At 41.6% G+C, this 26,082-nt stretch overlaps 3 protein-coding genes across 4 annotated transcripts in view; 2 read left to right on the forward strand and 1 right to left on the reverse strand.

Moving 5' to 3' along the window:
- spag1b (sperm associated antigen 1b) lies at positions 1-15,903 on the reverse strand. The gene is made up of 19 exons (XM_035672548.1): positions 15,869-15,903; positions 15,455-15,602; positions 15,084-15,243; positions 14,839-14,961; positions 14,684-14,754; positions 14,348-14,460; positions 14,126-14,231; positions 13,795-13,925; positions 13,491-13,597; positions 12,932-13,064; positions 10,497-10,952; positions 7,872-7,971; positions 7,210-7,362; positions 6,341-6,498; positions 4,868-5,009; positions 3,856-3,982; positions 3,500-3,658; positions 2,124-2,447; positions 1-1,578 (listed from the first exon to the last, which is right to left on the reverse strand). The coding sequence occupies exons 2-19, from the start codon at positions 15,598-15,600 to the stop codon at positions 1,450-1,452; spliced, it is 2,838 nt and encodes a 945-aa protein (XP_035528441.1). The 5' UTR covers positions 15,601-15,602; positions 15,869-15,903; the 3' UTR covers positions 1-1,449.
- Positions 15,904-17,520: 1,617 nt separating this feature from the next.
- fbxo43 (F-box protein 43) lies at positions 17,521-20,925 on the forward strand. 2 transcript variants are annotated; one of them, XM_035672553.1, is made up of 6 exons: positions 17,521-18,112; positions 18,281-18,381; positions 18,464-19,210; positions 19,634-19,736; positions 19,930-20,124; positions 20,306-20,925. In XM_035672553.1, exons 1-6 carry the CDS (start codon positions 17,579-17,581, stop codon positions 20,552-20,554), a joined length of 1,929 nt encoding a protein of 642 aa, XP_035528446.1. In that variant the 5' UTR covers positions 17,521-17,578; the 3' UTR covers positions 20,555-20,925. The 2 variants fall into 2 exon arrangements, with proteins under 2 accessions (XP_035528446.1, XP_035528445.1); XM_035672552.1 differs by having other exon boundaries at positions 17,579-18,381.
- A 394-nt stretch (positions 20,926-21,319) lies between these two features.
- The window catches only part of LOC118335693 (regulator of G-protein signaling 22), a 16,281-nt gene continuing 11,518 nt past the window's right edge, over positions 21,320-26,082 (forward strand). Inside the window, exons 1-10 of the mRNA XM_035672119.1 lie at positions 21,320-21,408; positions 21,513-21,541; positions 21,654-21,716; positions 21,803-21,985; positions 22,111-22,196; positions 22,685-22,866; positions 22,964-23,726; positions 23,864-24,025; positions 24,608-24,770; positions 25,857-25,979. Of these exons, the coding sequence (XP_035528012.1) occupies positions 21,387-21,408; positions 21,513-21,541; positions 21,654-21,716; positions 21,803-21,985; positions 22,111-22,196; positions 22,685-22,866; positions 22,964-23,726; positions 23,864-24,025; positions 24,608-24,770; positions 25,857-25,979 (1,776 nt within the window). The 5' untranslated portion in view covers positions 21,320-21,386. The remainder of the gene's footprint in view (positions 21,409-21,512; positions 21,542-21,653; positions 21,717-21,802; positions 21,986-22,110; positions 22,197-22,684; positions 22,867-22,963; positions 23,727-23,863; positions 24,026-24,607; positions 24,771-25,856; positions 25,980-26,082) is intronic.

Here is a 26,082-nt window from a genome sequence, read left to right on the forward strand (position 1 = left end):
TTAGGGTATTCCACTTTTATTTTTATTCAACTATTTCATTTCATCTTTGCACAGAGAAGAAAACCTTTACATTTTCCAGTTTATTGAATAGCCCTCTGTGAATATTATACATCTCTACTGAAATATGTTAAAACCACAGTGAAGAGACGCTGTGAAATTATTGCCTCTCGCCCTGCGTCACCCTGAACTAAATTTGGTACATTCATGTAGAATTGATAAAACACTTTAAAACAAAGAATGGTTTGGATTCAGGCTTCAATTTTGGATGACTGGAATATTCAGTAGTTAATGACTTAACAAGGACAGAATGTCTTTAAATTAGTAAATAAGTGACATTTTAAACAATTACGTGCATGTAGCTAAGTGAGTATATGTATGGTTTATGATGCATAAATCCAAGCCATTTAACATTTTGATAAAAGCTACTGAATGACATAAATATACTCTCTCTGTTTAGGAGTATCTGCACACTCACCAAAATGTAAGTCGACCCCTAGTCTGAAATCCAAGGCACACATCTCGTAAAGATGCTGCTTCTCTCCACTGTGTACACATCTGCATGGCTGAACTGCTGTGAAGATGGATATGCAGCTGTGCGCTGGCTAATTTGGTAAACAAACAGGTTGAGCAACTTCATGTCCTTATGGAGAAGACACAAACACCAACCAGCCTTTAAGAGTGATTTTACGTTAGAACTCAGATCTGCTAATTGCATAGCTGGATAAACAACAGCGCGTCTGAGTCATGTAAGGTTACAAAGGTATTTTCTCCTACAACATAGTCAGTAGATATCAGTTCAACGCAGACTGTCGTCATACCGCACACAGCAGCAGTAAGGTATCACGCAGGCCCTTTTCTTCCACAGAGATAATACAGTACAGATGATCATAATATGACTCAAAACTCAGAAACATTTTAATTAGCTCGGTAGCAATGCTACACTGAATGCACTGAATATCATTTCTGTGTCTGACTGAAGCTCGTTTATCAAATAACTGATATCAAAAGACCAAACGGGTTCAAGAACCAGAAACAGCTGAGCCTGTCCTGAGCAAACTCAACTGCCTGTAGGGAAAACACTTGCCTGTAGCCTTACATAACATTGTACATTGGACCCTATTTATCAATACACTAGAAAAGGTCCACAGTGTCCCCCTGTCTGCCCGCTGTACAATGCAAATGGTTAGTGGTGGTACAAAAGTAAATCTGCATAGCAAAATGTTCTGGAGAGAAAAATATATTCCTTAAACCGTCACTCAAACATACAGTGATCAGATCATTTTACAGCACGGACCAGTAGAGTGAATGTGACTCCGTTCCACTGCATCGCTCCGGGGCACGTTCTGCAGCTTCCTGCCTTTGTGTACTCAGTCCTTGTGCAGTGTTTTGCATAGATCCAAGAGTTGTAGTGGTGCAGCAGCTCATGCAGAGAGAGCAGGGGCAGGAGGCTCAGATGTATTTGTTGGCCAGGTTCTGAACATCGTTCTTAGTGAACTCGGCGCTCTCCACGGCCGACAGATGCTCAAACAGCTGAGTCATGTGGCGACGCTCCTCCTTCTCCAGCAACATCAGGACAACCTGAGAAAAAAACAGCATTTGTCACCAAAACTGTTGAAAAACGTTGCTGGGGACAAAGTGGACGGATTACTTATAAAACAACATTCATTCATTAATAGATGTAGTAGTTATCAAATTGAATGTGTGCTCTGTGAGGAGACGTGACTAAATATATTTTTGTCTTTTCAGATTTGTGAATTACAAAACCCCTTCCCCAGAGCCAGAGCTGCAACGATGAGTCAATTATTAAATTAATCACTAACTATTTTGATAATTGATTCATCATTTGGAGTCATTTGTTAGTTCCAAATTAGCTCCAAAATTCAGCTTTTCAAATATGAATATTTCCTGGGTTTCTTTAGTCCTCGGTATGACGGTAAACTGAATATCTTTGGGTTGTGGACAAAAACAAGACATTCGAGGACATCACCTTGGGCTTTGGGAAACAATGATCAACATTTTTCACCATTGGATGATATTTCCAGGACCAAACAACTAATCGATTAATCGAGAAAATGATTTACAGATGAATTGATAATGAAAATAATCAGTAGTTTCGGGCATACCGAGAACCTTTGGGCAGTGTGCAGATGGTTGAGGTGTTGGTAGACCAGGTTGGGGTCTTTCTCCAGGAGGTGGGAGTCCAGAGCCTGCATGATGAAGCTGATGTTGTGTCCATCCAGCTGGGTGCTGAGGAGCTGGGGAAGCCTCTCCGGGGTTGTGGAAGCCAGCAGGTCAGCGCAGGCCGCTGCGTTCCCGCTGCAGCGAGCTGCGTTCAGGGCCTGGCCGAACTCGTAGGCATCGGTCGGCTGGAGGTTGATGCTGACGTCCTCTCCTCTGCAGCTGCTGTCTGAGTTACGGACGGCTGACGTTTCCTCGTCACCCTCGACCTGAAGAAAAAGAAAAAAGAATGTAGGCAGTTGTTATGAAGCCAAGAACATACTCTGAGTTATTCACAATCTTTCAGAACTCCTTTGAATGTACCTCCTTTTGAATAAATCATTTGGTTTTGGCGCAGTAATCCACTCTGAGATGTACTGGTTTTTAATTTCAACTGGCTCTGGCCTTGTCTTTTGGAGCGTGCTATCACAGAGATAGCAGCACACAGTGCACAGCAGCAGCTATGTGTCTGATAGTGGGAGCCCTTCTGTGGGCATCAAACACTCAGCTAATTAATCAGTACAAAAGATGAGACACTGCTTGGAAACAAGTCAGGATGCAACAAGGTGTGTATATAGAAAAAGCATTCTGATCTAATTCATCAGACACACAGCTACATTTTTCTTCCACTGAAGTTGTTTGTCTGGACACCTGAGGAGCAGAGGGGAAAATAATTAGCACTTTAACTCGCTTTGATTTTCTTCACCAGCACTCGTTCACTGCCAGTTGGTGCTGGGCAGATACCTTACTAATTGGCTTGTTGCTGCCTGCAGGTTTCATGAGTGGTTGTTGACAGCAGAGAGACTCCATATAACCATATATTCTCTGTGTGGCTGGAAGACTCAAAGATTGATCTCTAAGTGGTTCTAAACTCAGTGATGTCAGCCCTATGAACAACCCTCACACTCAGTCCTTTCATTCAGCGTTAATATACTTTATATTTGACCGATGGTTACCTAAAAAGAGTGAAATATGTGTGTGACGTGCCAGCGATTTCTCTGCAGTGGATGCAGAGAGAGGGCTAGTGACATGCACAAAGGTTTATTCTATGCTATTAGTCTTAACCACCAGGCTGCCAATACGCCCCATCCTGAGTTCCCACTATGACCACATGTACACAAATCCAATATAGATTGTAAGAATGTCAAGAGTGGGTGTGTCTATTTTATGAAAATGAGTGGAAACAAAGAGAATCCCACTTTCCGGGTGAGCAGTGCACAGTATCTGATTTGAATCCAGATTAAAATATTCATTAAAAATGCAGGTGTAGAGGTGTGTCTACCTCTGTGATGGGGACTGTCTTTCTGGGTTTGGTTGGTGAAGCGTTGGACAGACTCTGTCTGAGCAGCACTGTGACCTCCTCCAGCTCCTTCTCAGCCTCCTGCACGTTGGGATCCTGCTGCAGTACCTCCTGCAGGTCAGAGCTGCACGCCAGGTAGTCCTGGAGGAGGTCAGACACAGTACAGCTTTCAGCGACATTTTACAGAGTTTAAATATTGTAGGAGGGGTGTGAGAAATTCAATTAAATGCCTCTTTCACACACAATTAGTGGTGAATTTAAAGATTCCCCCCTCAGCCCTCTTTTTAAATGAACACATATCCTCGTGGTATTAGTTATTCATAGCCAGCTCTCTTCACCTTGAGGCCTTTATTGGCCATTGCTCGTCTGTAAAAGGCCTTCTTATTGGTTGGCTCCAGTTTCAGTGCTGCATCACAGTCCTGCTTGGCCTCAGTAAACCTCTCCAGCTTCAAGTAGCACAGGGCTCTGCAAACACAAACACACACACACACACACACACACACACACACGTCACTTGTGATTTTTATTTTTGTCACCAGCAGCTAATCTTATTTGATGCATGACTAAAAGGTATCTTGAGTTTGTGACTCATCGACTGCGGATCAGACTTGACAATAAAGGCTGAAGGCGTGAAATAGATCATTTTCATATGAAATGGGTGAGATCTCTGACGTCTATCTTTGTTTCCTTCATGAATGTGTTGTCTGTAATTTCAGTCAAACGGCTCTCAGCAGCTGTGCGGCAGTGCCTGTTTGCTCTGGTGGGGCTGTACATACAAGGTTTCCACAGCAGAGCTCGACATACATACGCAAACATAAACACACAATAGGACATTTTTCATGTCAGCATCAGTTTCCTCTGAGACGCAATCAACAATCTACCTGCTATTGTGAAAAAGAAAAGGGGGAGGCAGTTAGGAGTCAGAGTGGAGTCAGACCGGCCGCTGCATGCACTGCACTCGCTGTATTTCTCTTTAGATGTAAGATAATATGATAGCGGCTATACGCGGAGTTGTGATAAACAGCGCTGGAGCAGGCAGCTGTTTCCTGCCTCGGCCATTCTGTTCCAACTTACCAACAATACATGCTAATTTTCTCCCAGTGACAGACTGACGACTGGTTGGGATTAGCTACAGAGCTGGATGCTCCGCCTGACAGATGACAGCTGGGGATAATTAATCAGTCTGTTTTAATTTATCCAAATGGATAAACAGATTTTCTGTGTGTCTTCTGACATTCCTGCTCTATAAGAAAACCAACCCTGAGAAATATGGAGTAGTAGTGAGGAACAGAAAGTGAAAGAGACCACAGCAGTGTTTGTGTTTGTTCATGTCGAGTTGGCGCCTCTAACCTGTTGGTGTAGATTGCACACTCTTCTGGCTTTAGCTTAAGGCATTCAGTGTACTTTCCAAGTCCATCCTGGTATTGGCCCTTCTTCACAAATTCGTTCCCTTCTTGCTTCAAAGCTGTAAAACGGACTTCTGCTTTCCTTTCTGGAAGACAAAGTGAAGTGGTGATTATAGCGGCTTATTCACACAAAGAACTCAACTCTGCTTTCTGCTCAAGTAATGAATCTATATTGACACGTGCAATACATTTGAATTTGCCTCCCTTTTATTTCTAAAAGGAACCCAACACAAGGATATATATGCCAGTTGTCCATGATATAAAGCTTGAGGGTTTTATACCCTTGAAATGAATGCTGCGCTAGCTGGACGTGAGGCATGAGAGTTAAGTCAGCAATCAGTCACGGTGTGGACTAAGGGCTAATCAATCTGCTGCAAAGTGTCTTCTGGGAGGAAAAACTGTGCCAGCAGGTCTATTCTTTCATTAGAGTTTAAAAATAACAGCTGTAGCACAGCCTGGGGAATGGAGAAACTGCATGGTCAGTGAACAGAGGTGACACATCCACTTATGTAAAAATTAGGCCTTTAACATCTTCCTCCTATCTTAGTGCAGAGTGACCGAGAAGCAGGAACAAGCTGAGTCTATTCTCTTCTCTTCCTCTGTGCTCTTGTCAGCAGTTGAGTAAAAGTAGCAGTACCACAAAGTAAAAATACTCCCTTACAGGTGAAAGTCCTGTGTTGAAAATGTTACCCAAGTATACAAGTATTATTTTTAGCTCAAAACTTAATGTACTCAATGTTGTCAGTGTGGGTGTTCAGCTTTGATACTACTGGATAATTCTTATTCATACATGTCATTACATACATTTCCATGTCATGTTACTGTAGTAGCTTGTCAAGGTTTAAGTTATTTTCTAACACTGTTGTGTAGCCAAATCTATAATAATTATAAACCCATCATGTGCTTTGTGTGAAAAAATGGAATTTGAAATAGTTAATGTTGAGCATAAATGTGATCAGCAAAACTGTTTTATTACCTAAATGGAGACACACATGCTTTTAAAACCATGAAGGCTTTTCACACGGGCACTTCCCAGCTCAGAATACACACAGGCTTCAGGAAGCGTGGGGCTATTTTCCCCTTATGTCACACGTATTTATGAATCCAGAGTTTGCATTAGGATCAAGGATAAAGTCCCTCTCCGCTCAAAAATGTTCTTGTTCCTACGGTTGGATGTCTGAGCAGAGTTTGACGTTAGACGGATGTTTTCAAGTCATCTGAAAGTAAAAAAATGTTTCTCTGTGCTCACTGAATCTAATCTAATTTAAAGGGGCATGATTTAAAAACATCAAAAATAGTTTGCAGCATATTCAAGTGTGACGTAGAAACTTGAAGCCACCAGTGCACATCCACTGAAATGGACTTTACAGTGAAGGAGGAGACATCTTTAGACACACATTATTCCAAGAAAACAGACCTGCATCCCTGGCCGCCTTCTCTGCCCGAGCCTGGAGGACCTCTGCGCTGAGTGGCTCCTCTCTGCGGTGCTGCTGAGCTGACAGCGGCACCAGGGGAATGTCCGGAAGTTTCTCCCTCCACTCTGTACCGTCCTGCTCGATCAGCAGCCGGGTGATCCTGAAAGAGGACGCAGATCAGTCAATACAGTCAATACACGTACTGTACGCAGCCACACACAGACCAGAAAGGAACTGTGTGCGATTAACACCTTTCTACTGTTTAGTGTGTTTGTTTAAGTATCCCACTGATCAGTTTTGTAGATATATATATGGACTTATACTACAGCTATGACCGTCCTTGTGTTCGGTACTCCTCAACACAAAGCAGCCAGGTGAGTTTCCCCTATTGCATAATAGAGAGAGGACATGCACTCTGAGAGCCATAATTAGCCTCTAGCTGGAGCTGCTTCTGAACACCACCTAAATCTGTTAGCCACTAATTAGACATTGTATGTTTGTTCATTTAAATCTCTTTTAATTTAGTCTTCTGATTATGTTACAATGCAATTTCTGGATTCAGAGTATATAATAATATTATACAAGGCAGGTAGAGCGATAAAATCCCCTTATATCTGTCCTCTGTTTATCTCCTTATCTAAGACACCTAATGACGTTGTGTCAGCCAGAGTTAAAATGGATAGAAAGTACACTTTCATCATAGCTCTCTTTATCAGCACAAGTAAAAGGGTAGTCACAGTCGTTGGAATAGCTGCCATGCAGGGATGTAAATAGGTCTGTTAAAGCTCATTCAGTCAGTTATGTGTTTCAGCACAGACATCTCCCTACCCTGTGCAGCCTCTCAGCGGAAGTGAGAGGTGAAGGCTAATACCTGTTGACGCTGTCGTGTGCTGCCTGCACACTGATGTCTATCTGCAGGACGGTCTTGTAATCCACGTAGGCCTGACGGTAGCGCTCCAAAGACTCATAAGCCATGGCCCGGCGCAGGAGGGGCTTGAGGGAGAACGGCTGCAGCTCCAGGGCTCTGGTTGGTATAAATAGATGTAATGAGACAGGAGCAAAGGATCAAGTCTGCTGCCTCTGCTATAGATGCTACTCTTTGAGAGTACTGTCTGTCTGGATTGGGAATCTATATTTATGTGACAGATTTCAGTGGATGTGCTCTTGTGTTTCTGTGTAAGTATACAGTACAGCCGTATATGTGTGAATGAACTGTCACACAACTTAATTTTCCTGTTTGTCCCTGGAAGTCGAATCTTGAGCAAACACACCAAGTGTTTAAAGGCTTTCACGTGGGAGGTTCCCTCAAGTTCTCCTGAGTTTGCTGCTTATAAAACCACTTCTAAAGAGATTAATGGAAATCCCTTACAACACACCCCAGTGCAAATCCCCTCATAAAATGACAGTGATCTGCAACTGAGGTATGCTAAATGAGTATGGCTGTGTACAAAACAATTAGAAATCTCTGTCGAATTCTCAGAAAACATTATGTCTCACTCCACTTCACATGGTCCTACAAATAAACTGTCTCACCTCGTGCAGTCCTGTATGCAGTCTTGACTGTTGCCATCTTTCAGGTAGCAAGCTGCTCTGTTAGAATACAGAATACTTAGATCCTCTGGACTATCAATCCCTGCATAAAAAGAGACAAATATCACAAATACAGCATATACAATACTTTGTAAACACAGCTCGGAAACACTTCATGTAGCTTGCCAGTCCATTTAGAACTTATATACAAAATATTTGTAAAAGTGGCAAACAAGTCCCCCTCCACTTTTCCGTCTTGTTGTCTACAATTGGATGTTTGAGCTTCACTGTGCAGTACGACGCGTATGTGATAGTTTGGCTCTGGCCGCGTGTCCTGCGTCCAGTATCAACTGTGTACAGTGTGATGTAGAAACTGAAGCCCACCAGCTGCACTATTCGCAGCTGAGGAATGGACTGTTACGCGCAGTGGGGAACGGGGAGGAGACATCTTTGTGTCCAGCAGGAACACTGTGATGAACGACATTAGCATATTCACCGATTCTGGAAGGTTTAATGAGGCAGAAGGAGGAGATGACTTTTTAAGGGTTTTACTGCGTAATTATACTGTTTTGTCACGCATTATTTTTCAGACTATTTGTATAGGTCTTCATACATGTCTGCTGGGGATCTTTAAATAGGCTTTAAAGAACCTCTTGGATAGCTTAAGTGTGTCTTTGTATGGTCTGTATGTGTTATGAATCTTTATCTTTATAATGTTCAGAGGTTACTGGCTGAATCAGACAGTTTGATGTGTTCTGACCTGACACAGAACAATATAAACCTGGGAGCGTTGCTTAATAAGGACACCGATTTTAATTAAAAGTTTAGTGTCTCTTATACTGCCAATATCTCCACCTTTGGTGCTGTATGTGTGTCTGTGTGTCTGTTGCAATGACGGGTTCCTGTAATGACTAAATAAAGAACTTTTTTTGTTGCATCAGCATTAGAAGCCTGACTTTCAAAACCACTCAGTTGTAAGATACTAACCTGACATTTTTCTGCTTCAGACTGATGAATGCAAGATTATTTTAAAGCTGCATTCACACATGCAACGCTGTGCTCACAGGTCTTCTAATCTGACTAACTTGTTTGTTTGTTAACTGAACATGTTACCTGAGGTATGAGTCTGGACTAAGTTCCCCAAACTCTTTGTTGGGACCTAAAACAGGCAGCAGGCCTACCATTTCTTCCACTAAGACATTCTGCTACTATACAGGAGAAACTCTGTGAGCTCCAGGGCTGATAAGTAAAACAAAAGATGTAGATGTTGACCAAGGAAAAGGTCATCAAACCTGTTTTAGGATGTTTTCTCCTGATAGTTTAACAACTTGCTCACGCGGACTGCAAACAGAGTATTTGCTATTCTCTCCACAGGTATTTCACTCTGTTTTCACAATCGTTATCACTGATGCAGGATAATCGAACAGACCTATACTGTATATTACAGTAACACTAAATACAGTCAGCTTAGCATGCCACCTCATCAGATGAAACTAGATTATGGATGATGACACAGTGAGGCGATGATGATGATGATGATGATGATGTCTCAGCAACAGCTCAAACTCTGTGAGGTTACTGTGACAGTAGAGCATGTACAGCATGTTAGAGGTATAAACTGGGGCATCCATAGACAGACCCAAACATGACTGTGAGACCCTGTAAAAGCCTGGCTGAATGTCAGTACTATGAGACCTGCATCATGTTTAAGTAGTTTAAAGGGGTCCCACTGTAGCCCTCCCTACATCAGTCAGATGACGGACCCTGCATGGTGTTGATGTCCAGTCACTTTCACATTCAGCAGTGGATATCGAGCACATTATGGCAGAGAGAGTATGCTTGATGGTGGATGTGCCTGGCACGCAGCAGTTTTTCTCCCTCCATCAGTCGCTCGCTTACTCCCTCTCGGTGAGAATTATAGCTGCAGTCCTACAGATTCAATTTCACAGTGAGTGGTTAGCGGTCATGTGACCTGGACAGACCTGAGCTGAGAGGCTTAGCTCCGGGCTGAGGGCTAAAACAGAAACACTGTCCATATACACCACCATCCAACAGCCCCATTGTGACGCACTGCTGTAGGGACAAAGTCACTAAATACACCAACAAACAGCCCAACAATTCAAATCTTTGTTACTGTTACTAGACTGTGTGTACAATAATGTGGACTGCTTCTGGGAGAGATCATTTCTGTTGCTTAGGTATCATTTCTCTCATGGAAAATATCCCTTTTGTCACGTCCTGCACTGTGATAAAGCAACAAAAAATAAATTGCAAGGTCATGACCTTTGATTTACAAATGCAGTGGCAAGTTACAGGAAATTGTCTCTTAAGAGCATTGATGATTAAACCCCATAAAGAGATATTTATTCAAATATGGGTGTGAGTGGTGATGAAACATCAGTCAGTTAAACTATGGGCCATTTGATACAAGTCCCAGCTGGTTTATAACACACTGCTGTCAGTATGAATGTTGTTGTTTACTGACATGAACTGGCAGCAGATAGTTAACTTCTCTCCAATGTCATACATCCAACCGAAACCTTACACACTGTGTGACTGAACTACCAGCAGCCACCTCATACTATAACAACAAGAACAGCATCAACTGTGAGGACTCGGCCCCCCTACCTGAATCTGTGTAGCCTTGAATGGCTTGTGAGTATTTCTCCAGTGCATCGGCAAACTGTCCGTTTTTAAACAGCAGGTTTCCTTCATTCTTTAGTCGGGACAGAGGTGGGGGCAGGGCTCCACATGGGGCATCAAGGTTGACAGTTTCCCCTGCGTTTCCTCCAGCCGAAGTCCCTTTACCGCCGCCGCTCTGATCAGCCTGGACTGACGCTGTCGAACCCCTCTTGCTCGTTCCATTGGCTACCTTTTCCTTGGACTCCTGCGTGACTTTGTACTTGTCAGAGCTGCCTCCTTTGCTCCTCCAGTGTCCATGGTGGGAGTTGTTGAACTCACTGTGTGGACCCCCGTCCCCTCTGCCGTGGGGCTTTTTTTGTGCGTTACCCATGTCTCCCCTTTCGGCAGGAGCAGCTGAGCACTCCTCCCCTCCCACAGGCTGGCTGGGTTCAACCGGACAAGCTGGAAAGGGAGAGGGAGAGGGAGGGAGGGAGAGAATCGGAGAGAAGGGGGGAGACACACCCACAGGAAGGAGTCAGCAGTTACATCACAGTGGGGGAGGGTTGGACACACATGACTGATGACACAGAGCCACTTCAAAGAGGGAGTTCCAGGAAGCAGCCACTCTCAACAGTGAATTACGCTGGGTGGGGGTAGGGCGGATAACACACGCATACATAGTCACTTTACCCAGAGGGACTAGGGGTGTTTCTCTATCTATAGCACAGGCAGACAGAAGGGTTTGTGATGAAAATGGGTGCCCTACTATTACCAGACCTAGTCAAGCTTTGTCAAAGGTTTTGTGTAAATCACAGAGTGCTTAGTATGCCAGGCAGCTACAGTGGGGACTAAATCAAGCACAGATATACAGACACACAACAATATGGTGTAAAAATACAAATGACAAATTAAATATTTACAGTACAGAGTATCCAGCAAGTCTGTATACATTAAAATGTCAATGCTGAGTTTTAAGTTCTGTAAAGTAGGGCAGCCATTACTAGATTATTGAGGCAGACTATTGATATTTGAGAAAGGACCAGTGTGGGGGATTCAGTGGCATCGGTGAAGTTACACACTGCAGCCCATTGAATACAGCTCAGTCTTCCAAGCGGGTAGGAGAACCAAAAGGGGGCTGCAAAAACTGTGAAAGGCCCTATCTTGAGCCAGTGTTTGGTTTGTTTGTTCTGTGTTACTGTAGCAACATGACGGTTCAACATGGCGGCCTCCACAGAAGAGGTTGGCGAACAAACGCTCAAACAGTAGGTCTTCATATACAAATTTTTTTTTTATATCATCTTTGTTTAATAAACAAAAGGACAAAAACCTGCTTTCTTGTTATTGAATATTAGCACACATTTGTAGGCCCCTCATTATTTGGTGCCAAATTAAATATATATTTTAAAATATAATTATATTTTTATTTCAATTCTAATTAAAGTCGGAGTTTAAATTGATATGAAAGAATATAAAAATAGTAATAATCTTGCGGGCTGGATTAAACTATATTTATGACATTATGTGTAGAGGGAGGGGGATGGCTCCCCCAAAAACACAATAATTCTTACTCTCAAGTGATTATGAGATGCGCGAAAAACACGTATAGCCTGATCTAGAGTGAGTTTTGGTTTGTCCACTCTGGACTGTAGAAACATGGCAGTTGAACACGGTGGCCTCCACAGAAGGCGTCGACGTCTGCAGATTAAAACAGCTCATTCGGAAGTAACAAAAACATGACAACTCTTATTTTTAGGTGATTATTAACTAATGAAAAATACTATGAATATTATATTCCATTTCTGTCAAAAGATCCTCCTAAATGTTAAACACTGGACCTTTGGTAAATTGGTTATGAGTAAGATGTGTTCAAAGCGGCACATTTAACAGCTGGAACCACAGTTTTCTTTGGTGGAAAATCTTTGTAATGATGACACTGTTTCTAAACGACATCAAAGAAGTTGACATAAAGTGTATATCCACACCAGTATTTATGTGACAAATCTGCATATATGTAATGTATAGATCAGACTCTACTGTAAAACTAAGCAAATTAAGTCTTTTTTTTACCCAACACAGAGATATACTGTAGATCTGCTACATTAGGTTCTTTGTTTGGTTGTTCGTTTCTAATTTGTAAATAAGAGCCCGTTACTCAATGAACTGCTTTGTTACACTAATAACTGCGAAATGCTGCTTTATGCACAACGCATAACTGATGCTGATTTAAAAGGCTGGAACTCTTCTTTAAAAACACTATTTAATTCAACTGTCCATGCTGTGTTAATCAAAGCTAAGAGAACATTACCTTAATTTACATTGATCACAGATAGATTTCTAGATGGATTCAGGGAATTATAAATGGTCACTGGCTTGTTTGTAGTCACTGTGTCTGTAAATCATGAATATAGGTATTGATTATAGAGGCGTTCAAACACTCTCACCAGCCTGTTCTGCTTTCGTGTCATTGTAGCTGTTGTCATCTTCCTCATCTACCTCTTGGATGAGGATTTTCTTGCCTTTGCGTTGCTGCTCTGGATGCTCCTTCATCTTCTTCTCAGTTGAAGACAGAAGTTTCTAAACCATAAATAATTCACACATGAACAGTAGGAGGTGAGAAACAAAGAAAGTGGCACTACTGAAACCACAATCATCCATATACCTCTGAGCTATGATTGGCTTGTGTGCCAATGTGAAAGAGATATCTTCTCCCTCTTCTCCAACAGTACATTTAAATCCCTGATACACAATTAAAGAACAATGTCCTCAAATAACCATATAAAACATAAAAAACACATCCTGTGCTCATCGTCTAACACAGAACAACTGAAGAAGCTACATCACTCTCTATCGACAATAATGACTACGTATGATTTTATTAATACTTTGCAGCAGCTGAAATCTGTTTTTAAGTGCCTGATTGCACACAGATACAGTGACACCTACTGGACAATAAGGCTACTGGCATGCAATAAAAATGCCTCAGTGCTTGTGTATACCTACAGTGGCTGCAGCATTCTGTGGCTCTTCCCTAAGCACCATCCTCAAGTCTTCAGCAGCCATTTGGAAGTTGCCCATGTGATGATAAACAGTAGCACGCCGGAGCAGGGCTGATGATGCAAAATAAATCACACACAGTACATTACATACCACTACTATGCTAATGTGACTACAGTGCTAGAAAGTTGCAAAAAAGTAACTGTTTTTTGAGGTAGTGGCAGCATACAATTATGCCGACATTATAATCATATTTCTGCTTACATGCATCGTCGTAAGTGCGACTGTACAAAAAACAAAAAGAAAGCACCTTTCATATTGCCTGGTTCCAGCTCGAGCACCCTCTGGCAGTCTCCCATGGCATTGTGCCAGTGCTTGAGGTTGATCTCTGCCTGGGCTCTGTTGTTGTACGCAGCAACGGTTGGTATAATGGAAAGGCTCCTGTAATGGAAGGCCAAAAATAAAACAGACCTGTATTTATAATGAGGTTAATGGACAAACACTTAGAGGTACAGTAAATGGAAATGAAATCAGACTTCAGTGAAGGACAGAAGGCTAATTAAATGCTAGGCAACGTAATATAATCCCCTTTAGAGATGTAAATGCTCTCTATAATAAATGAGTTGGTTTAAGAGCCTGACCTGCAATAGTATGCAACTGCCTCCTCATAATCGTTTGCCCTGAAAGCTTCATTGCCTTTGTCCTTTTCCCGGTTTGCCAGAAGGAGCTTCTCCTGTTGTGTCAGCACTATATGTATTGTAGAGAACACACATTTCAGACACATACCCACACAACTTAAGTATACAAAATGCTACACAATGACTACAAAATAAACCTGAGATGCATAACACATAATACGTTACATGAAGCATCCACTTTAGTCTTGATGTTCGGGGGTCCTGTGTTTATAATGACGGGTGGATCCTTTTTGTCCACATTTACGTCGATTCTTTCGCATTCTTTTTCCACATCCAACCTTGAAATAGAGTAAAATACATTCGGGTGAAGAAGGATGCAAAATGATGCTCTAGAACAGCATCGACTGTTTAACCGTGGATCATTATAATGACAGAAGATTAGCTAAAGCCTTTTACAGAGTAAAACGCGTGGAACCTTTTATGTGCAGTGCCTGCAGCTGCTATAACAGTGTGTTCTTTCTTCTGAATATAACAGACAGATGTAGAGACAAAATGACTCACTTGTCCCATTCTCGATAATCACGTGGGAGAGTATGTTTTGAAGAATTCCTCTTTTCTTTTGGAACTGAAGTCTGTGATGACATGAAACTTCATTTATACATTTTGCCTGCATCTATGAATGTATATAGTTACGTACATCGTTGGAGGTCGTTTACCTGAGTAAGTGGAACGGAGCAATTGGAACCTCTTATAGGTGGCACATTTTCTTTCACTACACCATCAAACACTGACTGCTGTTTTAGTGAAGTCTCAGTCTTTTCGGTTTCTTCTTGCCACGTCTGTGAAGAACAAAGTATTTAATATTAAAATGTTTACTACTCATTTTCAGAGAAACTGCCACATAAAAAGAGAGAAGGTATTAAGCAGGATTGTAGAAACTACTACACAATGAGTAGCATACCTTCAACTCATCAACAATTTGGCTCCACTCATCTTTAGGGAGGCTTGCTGCTGTGGCCACAGGGTTTTCCTTCCTGAGAGCTCGGCTCCCAGGGTCCAGTTTCTCCAAGTGACTCTCACAGAACTTGATCAGATGAGGATAAATGCCCTCGTCACCAGACCTTTACACAAAGAAAAAGTGTTACTTTCTAAAAGCCCACATTCCCAGCAATCTTTTCATGCAAGTTTATCAGACTGTTGTGTTTTGCTCTATTATTATTATGTGTGGTATGTAATCTAGTTTCGGTATAGATTTTACTGTATTGAGAGCTCATGGACATACAAAACCAACCCTGGCTCCTCACGTCTCAAGCTCGGTTATGTGGCTTTTACCTCAGTACTCTCAAGATCTTCTCCAGGTATTTTACATTTGTGCATTTTTCAATGTAATCATAGTCCAGGTGCTCCACGGGGACCTTCCCGCTATAGTCAACGGTGGTGGACTGGTTCAGAAGAGGGAAAACTGCATCTGCACTCATGCCTAGGAAGAATTTCAGTTTACTCAGTTATTATGTCAAACAATGTTTATCTGTTAAAGGCAGTAGTTAGCTCTGAATGATAGCTTCATACTTAAATAACTTTCGCTAGCTTACTGTAGTCAGCTCAACCAACGTTATTGTTAATTTAATTTAGATAGCGTTAGCTCAACAGAATGTGATGAAATGTAGGAAGTGACGAATTTATGTTTAGGAAGATTCAGTGATCCTCTTAACTTAATGCTATTAAAATAAAATGAAGTAACTTTACCTGCTGCTGTTTGGCACAACTCTCATCTGCAAAGCGGGGTTTGTTACTATGGTAACCACAGGCGGAAAGGGGCCGCACGACAAAGCGGAAGCACGTGACGCAGTCAACAGTGGGCTCCAAATTTGAAAACGTGGCTGGTCGTTGATGGAGGATGAACATGTAGCAGACACAAACAACGACGAGCCCAGGGGTGTACGCGGAGGCCTGGAACTGAGCCTGAGGAAACAACACTGCAGGCAGAGGCCACGGCCTTTACGTTAACGTTAGCGCAGTTTTATCTGGAAGTAAGTAAGTATGTTTGATGCTAAATATTGTTGTGTTGCTTTTTTATTGCAATTTACGGCACAACTAACGATATATTTTTTCAAACCACCATCTAGCAGTGGCTGTGGTTTTAGGGAGCTAACGTAGCTACGGTGATATATCGTCAATTTGCCACAATATATTGAATGTAAGTTGGTGTGTAACATTAATGTGGCTCCGACCGTCCCGCAATCCTCTTTGCTGGGGGATGAAATTAATCAGCAAAACGAACTTAATAGCTCTTTGATATTAGCTAACGTTAACAGTTAATAGTTAGTTAATTAGTTAGGTGTGTGTACGAGTGAGTTTGTAGCATTGGTTAAGTTACGTTTATCAACGTAGGTTAGGTGACATTACACAGACACTTGTAATATATTGTCAGGTTTTAGATATCAACCCCCTATACAACAGTTAACTCGGTAATTAACACAGGTGTGTTCACATCACGCTAATTGCTCTAACAGCGATGACCGGAGGGACAATACGTTTGGTTTGTATGTAAATTTGACACTTTTGGGTTAACTTTAGTGTTAAATTCGGTAAACTATAAATAAATGTTATTTTGTGCATTGTAACAGTCGTGTCCTCTAGTCAGGGGACGCAGACGGTAGTCCCGCTGTTTTTCATCCGTTAACCAGTGTAAAGTAACTTAACTGGAGATAAAATGGTCTCAAAGTGGCACAGCACCGGGTCGCCTCTCCTATAAATCCTAGGGGTCGTCTGTCGGTCTCTCTGTGTGTGTCTGTCGGTCTGTGTCTGTCTGTCGGTTGTTCGTTTTGGCGGTTAGAGCTCACTTTATAGCGGCATAGCACGCGACGGGGGCTTTAAATTGACGACGCTCTCGTAGCAACGCTGATGACCCAGCTGAGAATGTTTGGTGTTGAACCAGCTGACTGTTCGACAGTGACTGTTTGACTAACTGCTGTCCACAGCACAAACGGTGAGAACGACTGAAAGGGATCTTTATCACTTGGCTCATCTCTTATCACAAAGTGAATCCAACATGGCAACAAAATTAAGTAAACAAACAAGATTTAAGCTGGTTTAGCGTTTTTCTCTTGTGTAATGTGTCCCTAGAGTTCGACTAGAATCACTTTTGGTTGAATAAACTAGTTACCAGTAGAGTGGGAAATTACTTTTAATGTGAACATCTACCAGCAGCTCACAGATTCAAAGTCACTAGCCACTTTATAGTAAACCAGTATTTTGTGTCTGAAATCTACCAGAGACATTAATATTTTAATAACATTTGCATGTTGCTAATTTCCCACCCATACAGGCACCATTTATGCTCCTCAGTTGTCCTTGAGTAGTTTTACTTACTCCTTTTTGTTGTCTGCAGGTCGTTTGACATCGTCCTCACTTGGTGAATACTGTTTGGGAGCACGGAGGAGGAGGAGGAGGAAAATGCAGTGCACTCCTGAATCAAATGTCTACCCTGCGAGCTGCAAAGGCCAGCACTGTTATGACGAGTGCTCGGACAGTGGATACTCGGGTTTATTCCACAGCCCACAGAGCATCAGTAGAGTTGACTCCTGTACGTCTTTGTCTCCAGTAGAATTTAATGAAACGCCTAAAGAGAACCTCAGGCTATCTGTCACACCTAAGGAGAGGACCAGAGAACCAGTCGGCTTTTCCCGCAAGGACTCCAGGGGAACGCAGGGGCCATCAGCGGTCAGCTGGTGTGAAACTCCTAAAAGAGATTCCTCATTGCGACATAGACTTCTAATGTGCAGACCCAGCACAGCTATCAAATCTGACAACACAAGATCGCCATGCACCAGAAAGACTGAATCCTCCATCAGTGTCAGGTCTGAACACTGGCTCAGTGCATCGTTTGACTCTCTAGACACTGTGACCGGGGCTTTGGCATCAAGCACTTTAAAACTGGAGCAGGATCTGCCACTGTCTGGTAGAAAACGCCGTCTCCTCTTCACGCAGGTGAGGACATCTACTCTTGAAGATGGTAAACTCAACTCTGGTTGCCTTTCCAGTTTTGAGAGAAGAGTTTCACTCTCAGTTGCAGATTTCAGTGAAAGCATTTCTGCCTCTGATCAAAATAATATTGAGACTCTGTGCTTTAACAAATTCCTGCCTACCTCATCAAAGGAAAACTCTCAATCACCAATCACCGCTGGGGCAAATAACCTATATGACAGCTCAAGTGTCTTGTGCACACCATCAACCACACACACACACAAATACTTCAGGTATGTGCTTCTTTTGACACACTTTGACACTCTATTAATCAGAAAACATGCATGTGTTAACCCCCTTCTAATCCTGGAACAGGTCTGTGTCTGAAGACAGCGGTTTCAGTTCCCTGACCCTTGATAAATCTCAAGACTCCTCGGTGGACCATGATGGCTCTTTCCAGGAACTGCTGCTCTCTGCCTCCAGAGGAAAGTGTGAAACCCCAAATCTGGCAGAGGCAAAACGGCGCTCCCGTTTGCAGCGCCAGCACCGGCTTTCTACACTTAAAGAAGGGGGCTCCCAGTCTGAGGAAGACCCAACAGACAGAAAGCATCTTCATCAGTGCCACAGCCGTTCTAAAGATGAGGTTTTTGATGACAGTGCCACCCCTCGCAGCGTCCTTTCTGTTAAATGTGGTAATGGCATGGCCTCTGATAGTTTAGCCTCTGCGAAACAAGACTATACCACCCCACTAAGAGCAGCTACAACGAAGCCAGAAAACGTGACACCTTTTAGCACAGCTCCTGCCAACCCAGATGTAACTCCTCTCAGGACAACCCCAGTCAATCTCTCTCTGACTCCAGCTTTGCAGCTAGTTCATGCTATGTGCCAGCAGAAAGCCCAGATGTTTGTCGGCCAAAGTCCAAGTCTGAAGGAGCAGCTGAAGTCCACAGCATCACTGACTGAGACCCCAGTGATGTTCAGGACCACCATGCCATTGGCGGGGCTGATCGGCAGGAAGATGGGCCTGGGGAAGGTGGACATACTTACAGAGCTGAATAAGAGGAACCTCAGGCACATCCTGGCTGTCATACTCTGCCACCTGACCTCTGAGAGCATCTACACGTGAGGAGAAATCTAACTTACTTCAATATTTTAGTTGCATCTACTATATAACTCTGCACACCTGCCTCACTTCTCGAAGGTCAAGTAGCTTGATTCCTAGTTTAATTTGTCATTAATTAAACTGATAATGATTACTTGTGACAGGAGCATTAAGTTATCATATAAACTGTACATGATCCTGTAGAATTCATACAGCATATCATGGATGCTTGGCTTAGACCAAAGTATGGTACATTAGACTAGTCTGATATCTAAATTTAAGCTAGTAAACGATCAAAATCAAGATATGTAACCAATGCAATTTGTAGAAATGTTTCTCTGAAACTTTTAGACTTTTGTTGATGTTTATAACTCAAGACATCAGGTGGTGCAATGAGTGCTGAAAACACTGATCTAATGCATGCATTTTTGTGTTTTTTGCAGATGTGGTCAGGTGTGCAAGAGCTGGAATAAAATCATCAAACAAGACAAGCGAGCTAGTTTTAAGAGAAGAAGCCACCTGAGTGAACTGGAGGCTTCTCTTGAGGTAGGCTGTGTGGTCAGCAGTGTAAAAATAAATTCATCTCAGAGTGACCAGTACAACATAAGTCTTATGTCCAGTGTAAAGAAACATTTGAATGATTGTTTCACTGTCCTCCAGTTTGTCAATGTGTGTGTATATAACTAACTGTGACTAATAGCTGACGTAACCTTTTAACTTTGTGCTGTTTTTCTTACAGCTTGGTGGTGCTGTCCATGTCCCTGATGCAGAGACTAGACTCGCTCTGCTTAAGAGGTCGGCCCTCAAGACTGTTCAGGCCCAGTCTAGGACCTCCAGCTACTGCACCCCGCAGTCAGGAAATAGCACTTTAACCCCTTTACAGCACAGTGCCTTACACTCAGGCAGCAGCAGCAAACGGGAAAAATTCCTAGAAGTGAGTTTTAAAATGAGTGGATTTCCTTAAGTAGATTGTATGTAATAATTGGATCTATTAAATATTAGTTTAAAATGTTGATTCAATGAGGGTCAATGAGGTTTCTAATGTACTTGACTAAAAGAACTGCTCAGGGAGGGTCAAATAAAACATTTACTCAAATTTGTATTTTTTCCTTTAGGTTGCCAAAACCCTCTTCAACGATGAGTGCCTCAAGCCTTGCCCTCGATGTCAGCATCCTGCAAGGTGTCACTCAGTGAAAGGGGAGGGTGTGTGCAGCAGAGCTGACTGTGGTTTCCAGTTTTGCACAGCCTGTCTGTGCGCTTTCCACGGCTCTAAAGAGTGTGGCAGCCAGTCTGTAGGACGACGCAAGAAGGACATACTTCTTCCCGGAAGCGCTCAAAGCAAGCGAAACGTTAGGAGACTATGAGCAGAAAGTGAACTGTATTCCTGTTTGCTATGCCAAAGTTATTTTTTTCTGCTTAATGGCGAATATGAGGCTTAGCAACAAGGAAACTGATTTGTAGCCAGTACATGAGAGCAACTTCTGTACTTATCAATGTGTCTTTGTGCCTGTCTATGTACTGTATTTCACCCCTTTTTTCAACACAGTTCTTACTTGTGTGTTTTTAATTATGAATGTGAAGGAAGTCTCACCAGCAGTACAATGATTGAATTTTGCTGTTGATGTACTTTTCCATTCTTATTGATCAATTGTACATACTTTTTGGAATTTCTGAGATTTTCAACTTTTACCAATGTGTTTTCAGAGCAGTTTTAAAATAAACTTGATTTTTTTTACGTGTGTTTCTCCTTTTTCAAAAATTTGTTTTTGTCTTAATTGTGACCTGTATGAAATCATTTCTCAGTGTCTGGCGCCATCTAGTGTAAGTGACCTTACATTGCCTTAACTGCAACAACAATGTCATTCTCTCATTTGACTTTTTGTACTGCATGTAAGTGATCTTAAATACCAACAGTAATGTAAATTCTGTGTATATTTTAGAATGAAGTTGTTTTGGCGCGTCTCAAACAGCTAGAAGAAAGAGAAACTTGTACTAACTTCCCTGGTTTTCTCTAGTTAAACTTTTACCACCCCCTGTGTTTTGAAAATGAGTCCACTTCCATAGCAACCTGCACTGTGTCTGTAATTACACTGAGAGGTTTGTGGCTGGCCGACTCTTCAAATGTGACTGCCTGACTCGACTTTCTGGGCTACCAGTTTGAAAATACTGTACAGACTTGTATTTTTAAAGTGAACAATGTGTGGAGCAATTTCAACAGGTAAGAGTGTTACTTTTGAGAAACTTCAGTTTACTTTTTTTGAATTTTTGGAACTTATGTTGATTTGGTAATGTACGTTCTTTTGTTTTACTTTCTTTGTGAAGAGTTTTCACATCTTACTGCTGACAATTTCGTAAGTAAAAGTTGACATTTCATAACTTCATTCAATCTTTGGCTTTATCAGAATTTCTAAACTCTGCCTCTTTCTGTGGATGGTCCTTAGAGTAATGTTTGTCTCTATGCAGGAGAGCACTTTGGCCTCTGATGATGTATTGGCTCACTTCTTCAACGATTTCTTAAGTCTTCCGGTAAACTAGTTCTAATGTATTGTATAGTTGTTACAAATTTTTAACAAAACTTTTACACCCTTCATATAACCTTAGACCTTTTCCAGTCTTTCCCAGAATCTCTGCTGTACAACCAGGAGACTGGGCTGTTTGAGGTGGTGAGTGGGGCGGCTGAGTTTGTCTCCAGTAGAATCAAATCAGTCCTACGCTGCAGCAAAGCACTCCTCCTTACCGGTGACCCCACAGCCCTTGCCAGAACCCCTCTAGTAGACAATCGTTACCCTGTCTGTGTAAGCACTGAATAATTCCTTTTATGTGGAAAGCAATGTTTGGATCTGTTTTTGAAGATGAGCAGAAATCTATACTGTAGTCCTAGAGGGTTAATATGTTAATGCTATCTCTCTGACCTTTGCAGTGCCTGGACAGAGAGCAAGGAATTCAGTGGATCATGAAAGAAAGATTGCCCTTTTTCCTTCGAAGCGATTGCTACAGTGAATACAGGTACTACAAATGCTGGGAGTTGTTTTTGGACCTACTGATTTATATCTTTTTACTGTACTGTAATTGTACTGTAACATATTTTACATTATTACTAAACTTAGTGTTAAGTAAGTAAGCTTAGTTTTACTAACCTTGATTTTAAAGATGATTTGCTTCATCAGATGTGATTTTAGCACACATCATTTCAAAGAATACTTGTGAGTGATTATGGAGTGTTAACCCCTTAGTATAATGCAGTACACTGGTTATTGTGTAGCTTTTTGAAATCATTGTATTTGTTGCCTGTTGCCCTATACTTTCTCCTCTGCTTTAGTCTACCTCATTCCTTATGCATCTTGCGAGAAGCCTTAGGGCCACATCCCTGTACAGATCAGATGACTCACACTAACTTACTAACGTACACATAGAAGCAGTGATAGAAAAATAACAATAGCTAAGTTTGTAAATTCAATTAATCATCAAATAATTATTTTTTGGGTCATTCTCAGACTGGCCAAGCTGTTGTTTCAGTGGGACCAACACCTCTGTATCCAGAGGAGGAAAGGCAGCTCAGGTCGAACCACCCTGTCAGCCCCACAACTGCGTTTTCCCTCCCAATTTGACAAGGAACATAACTCATTAAAGGTCCTAACATGCTCACAATCTCAAGACAACATTTCAGCAAAACAAGGTATGTACTGGTATGTTTATCACATCTACTGTATGTGTACACATGTGTACACGCTGAAGATAAGGATCCTTATGTTCTATCTTTCCTTCCTGTTCAGGGTCTGTGAAGATACACAATGTTACATGTCTACCGTCTGGCCAAAAGCAACCTATCAACACAAAATGCAGTGAATCACACAGATGTTTCTCCAGCTTGTCTGAGCAAGAGAACCCATGTACCTATTACTCTTTGTCCTCCTCATCTTCCTTCTCTAAACTTAAATGTGAGAAAACCCAAGAACTCCAGAGCTCACAAACGCAGATGAGCCCCTACGTCACAGCGCCATCAGCTGGCAGCTCAGAGGAGCAACATCTAAGAGAGTCCAGGATCCAGAATTATGAGTCTTCTGAACTACAGCTAGAGTACTTGGCTGCCGAAGTGGTTGAACAGGTGCTTAACAATGCACTGAACATGATGGATAGTCAGAGCCAGGCAAACACTTCTGACTGTTTCAGCAAGCCAGGAGACCAGACAAATTGTACCAGCACAGACAGATGCTGTGAATGTAGAGTCTGCCAGCATGCTGATGGGGACAGAGAAAGATTGGAGGGGAAGAAAGAGAAAGTTCAAGAAGGCAAGAGGAGGAGTGGAGTGGAAGAAAAGACACAATGCTTTACGAAGAATGGGAAGGTGGGGAGTAGGGGCACAGACCAGGAAAATGCCCTTGATATTTGTTGCCATGGTACCTGTTGCCATGGCAACAGACTGGGCTTGGATGAGTTTAAGGAGTTTTTGCGAGGGACGCCAGGAGAGAAACTGCTTAGTCTCTGGATCGATATAGAGAGACTGAAAGCTACACAGAACAGAGAGCGGAAGAACAGGTAAACATTACATCATGATGAAACACACTTTTTGTTTTTCTGATGAACGAAACATGGTCTTTTTACCGTCAATACTAAAATGTATTGATACATCTAATAGAAGTATCAGATGTAATGTAATGTGGTATTTTGATCAGATATTTAGTCCTAATAAGGAGCTGGTACCTGCTGAGCAGCAGCCAGAGAAGTCTAAATGTGGAGCTCCTCTCCAGACTGGGACTGACTACCTCCCCCTGCTGGACAGAGGAGAAACTGTGCTCAGTTCAGCCCTTCCTCACGGAGTCTCTGCTCTACTATTGGTGAGATTCACAATTCACAGTATAGTTACCTAATGTTAAGGCTGTATTTGTGTATGCAATGTTTATTAATATTTTATTGTGTCTATGCATATGACCAGAGTTTGGGTCAGATTCCTTTCAAATGTAGTCAGTTACTAAAGTTACTTACATGACTTTTTTTGTAATTCAACACAGCCACAGAAAATTAAGTTCCACAAATATTATTTTTTCTCTTTTAAAAATGTAAAAACATTTTCAGTGCAAATATAATATTTGTTGTCATTTTACATATTCACCATTTACAGTTCAAGTCAAATTAGCCTTACAAAAACAATACTGCACAACTACAACTGTAATAAATTAAAGAAAGGAATAAAAACTGAATCCATAGATCATCATTAAAAAACAAACACTGATTAGTTATTAGTTATGTCTTATTTTAACAACCCAAGTCATCTATGACAATGTAACTATAATCTAATTACACATTTTTTTAAATGTAATCTTAGCTGTTCATAGTTACTTATTTTTTGCTAATCTGATTACGATTATAATGTTTTTGTACACATTTCTTTAGTAATTCTTTCTCCACTTCCCCCACAGGGCTCCTCGCTTCTGGATGTCCCAAAGTGTTCAGGAAGACCGTGATGACTCCCCTCATCTAGGGCAGTGGACAGAGTGGTGTGATAGCCCTCTATCTATGACCCTGCCTCCCCTCCGCCCTGACAGCTGCCTGCCTCAGACCCCCCATACTGTGCACACACAGGTAGGAGTATTAGGATCCGATACCACTTGGTACATGACAGTTTTAAACTCATTTGTTTCTTCCTTGTGCAACAGAACATTGAGAAATATCTATTTTATGTCTGTTTATGGTGTTTATACAACTATTTTAAAATATTTTGTTTTGAAAATTAAGCTGTGTTAAAATTGTTAACTGTGTACTCTTCTTATTAATGGTTATATATTGTGGGGCCAAGAAAATTCTATAATTATCAAAGTCTTCACTGTATACATACATGATGATATTGACATGATGATATTTTGAAACCTATTTACCAGTCATACAAAAAACAAAACAAAACGTCATATACCGTGAAACCACCAGAATCTTATAAAATACCCTAATACAAATCTTTGGTCATACAGCCCAGCACAACACTGAAGCAACAACACAGACAATGGAGCTCTTACTGTCTGGGTTGTGCTGTCAGTGGCAGTAGGTGGGAACCCTACCTGGCGTGCAGTTAATTGTCCTTTCCTCTGAAGAATATTCGTTGCCCCTTCATTTTACGTAGCGCTGAAACAATTAGTGGATTAATCAGTTTATTGATTAATGGATAGATCTTCAGATATTGTCATTTATAAAACAAAAAAACAAAAATGCCAAACATTTGTTTCCAGCTTCTCCTCTGAGGATTACATTTCTCTGTTTCTTTCTTTTTTTTTTTAATATTTCTTGGCTGTGGCTGGGCTTTCCCTTTATTAGATAGGACAGCTGAAGATAGACAGGAAAGGGAGGGGGGATGACATGTAGCAAAGAACCCATGGCCGCTGCAGCAAGGAGCCAGCCCTGGCATATGTGGCGTTACCTCTGTTTCTTTCTTTTATATGATTACAATTTGAGATTTTGGACTGTTTTTTGGAAAAAATAAGCAATTTAAGACATCATCTTGGGCACTATGAAATTGTGATGGGCGTTTTTCAGTGTTGGTGCACATTGTAGTGACTAAACAATGAATCAGCAATAATGAAAATAATCATAAGTTCCAGCCCTAGTTTTATTATTTTTTAATTTTTTATAAATTGTTGTGTTGATTGAATTAATTGTGTTTTCTTCTTATCTCATCAGTTATATTCTAGCAGAAGTCAGATGCTGGGCAGCAGAGGAGTGGAAAAGATGTTGCAGGCTCTTTGTGTTGACTCATGTGCCGGCTTATACTTAACAAACTTCTGTGAACAATCTGGAAACCAGGTGGAATAGCAGCGACTGGATTGTTAGCTCTTCTTTCTGTATAGTCCATCACATTTAAAGGTCCAGTGTGTAACATTTAGGAGGCTCTATTGGCAGAAATTGA

The sequence above is a fragment of the Morone saxatilis genome, unplaced genomic scaffold (assembly GCF_004916995.1).
Source record: "Morone saxatilis isolate NCDOM2014 unplaced genomic scaffold, NCSU_SB_2.0 Contig24, whole genome shotgun sequence".
In the NCBI taxonomy this organism is placed as follows: domain Eukaryota; kingdom Metazoa; phylum Chordata; class Actinopteri; family Moronidae; genus Morone; species Morone saxatilis.

Bases quoted from the DNA above. Each gene is read 5' to 3' on its own strand.
- fbxo43 (XM_035672552.1), top strand. From the start codon at position 17,579: ATGCAGTGCACTCCTGAATCAAATGTCTACCCTGCGAGCTGCAAAGGC. The intron at 19,211-19,633 runs GTGAGGAGAAAT...TGTTTTTTGCAG, and splicing joins ACCTCTGAGAGCATCTACAC to ATGTGGTCAGGTGTGCAAGA. The intron at 19,737-19,929 runs GTAGGCTGTGTG...TTTTTCTTACAG, and splicing joins AACTGGAGGCTTCTCTTGAG to CTTGGTGGTGCTGTCCATGT.
- spag1b (XM_035672548.1), bottom strand. From the start codon at position 15,600: ATGAGTGCAGATGCAGTTTTCCCTCTTCTGAACCAGTCCACCACCGTT. The intron at 14,232-14,347 runs GTAACGTATTAT...CAATACATATAG, and splicing joins GACTAAAGTGGATGCTTCAT to TGCTGACACAACAGGAGAAG. The intron at 10,953-12,931 runs GTGAGAGTGTTT...CTCCCTTTCCAG, and splicing joins CACGAAAGCAGAACAGGCTG to CTTGTCCGGTTGAACCCAGC.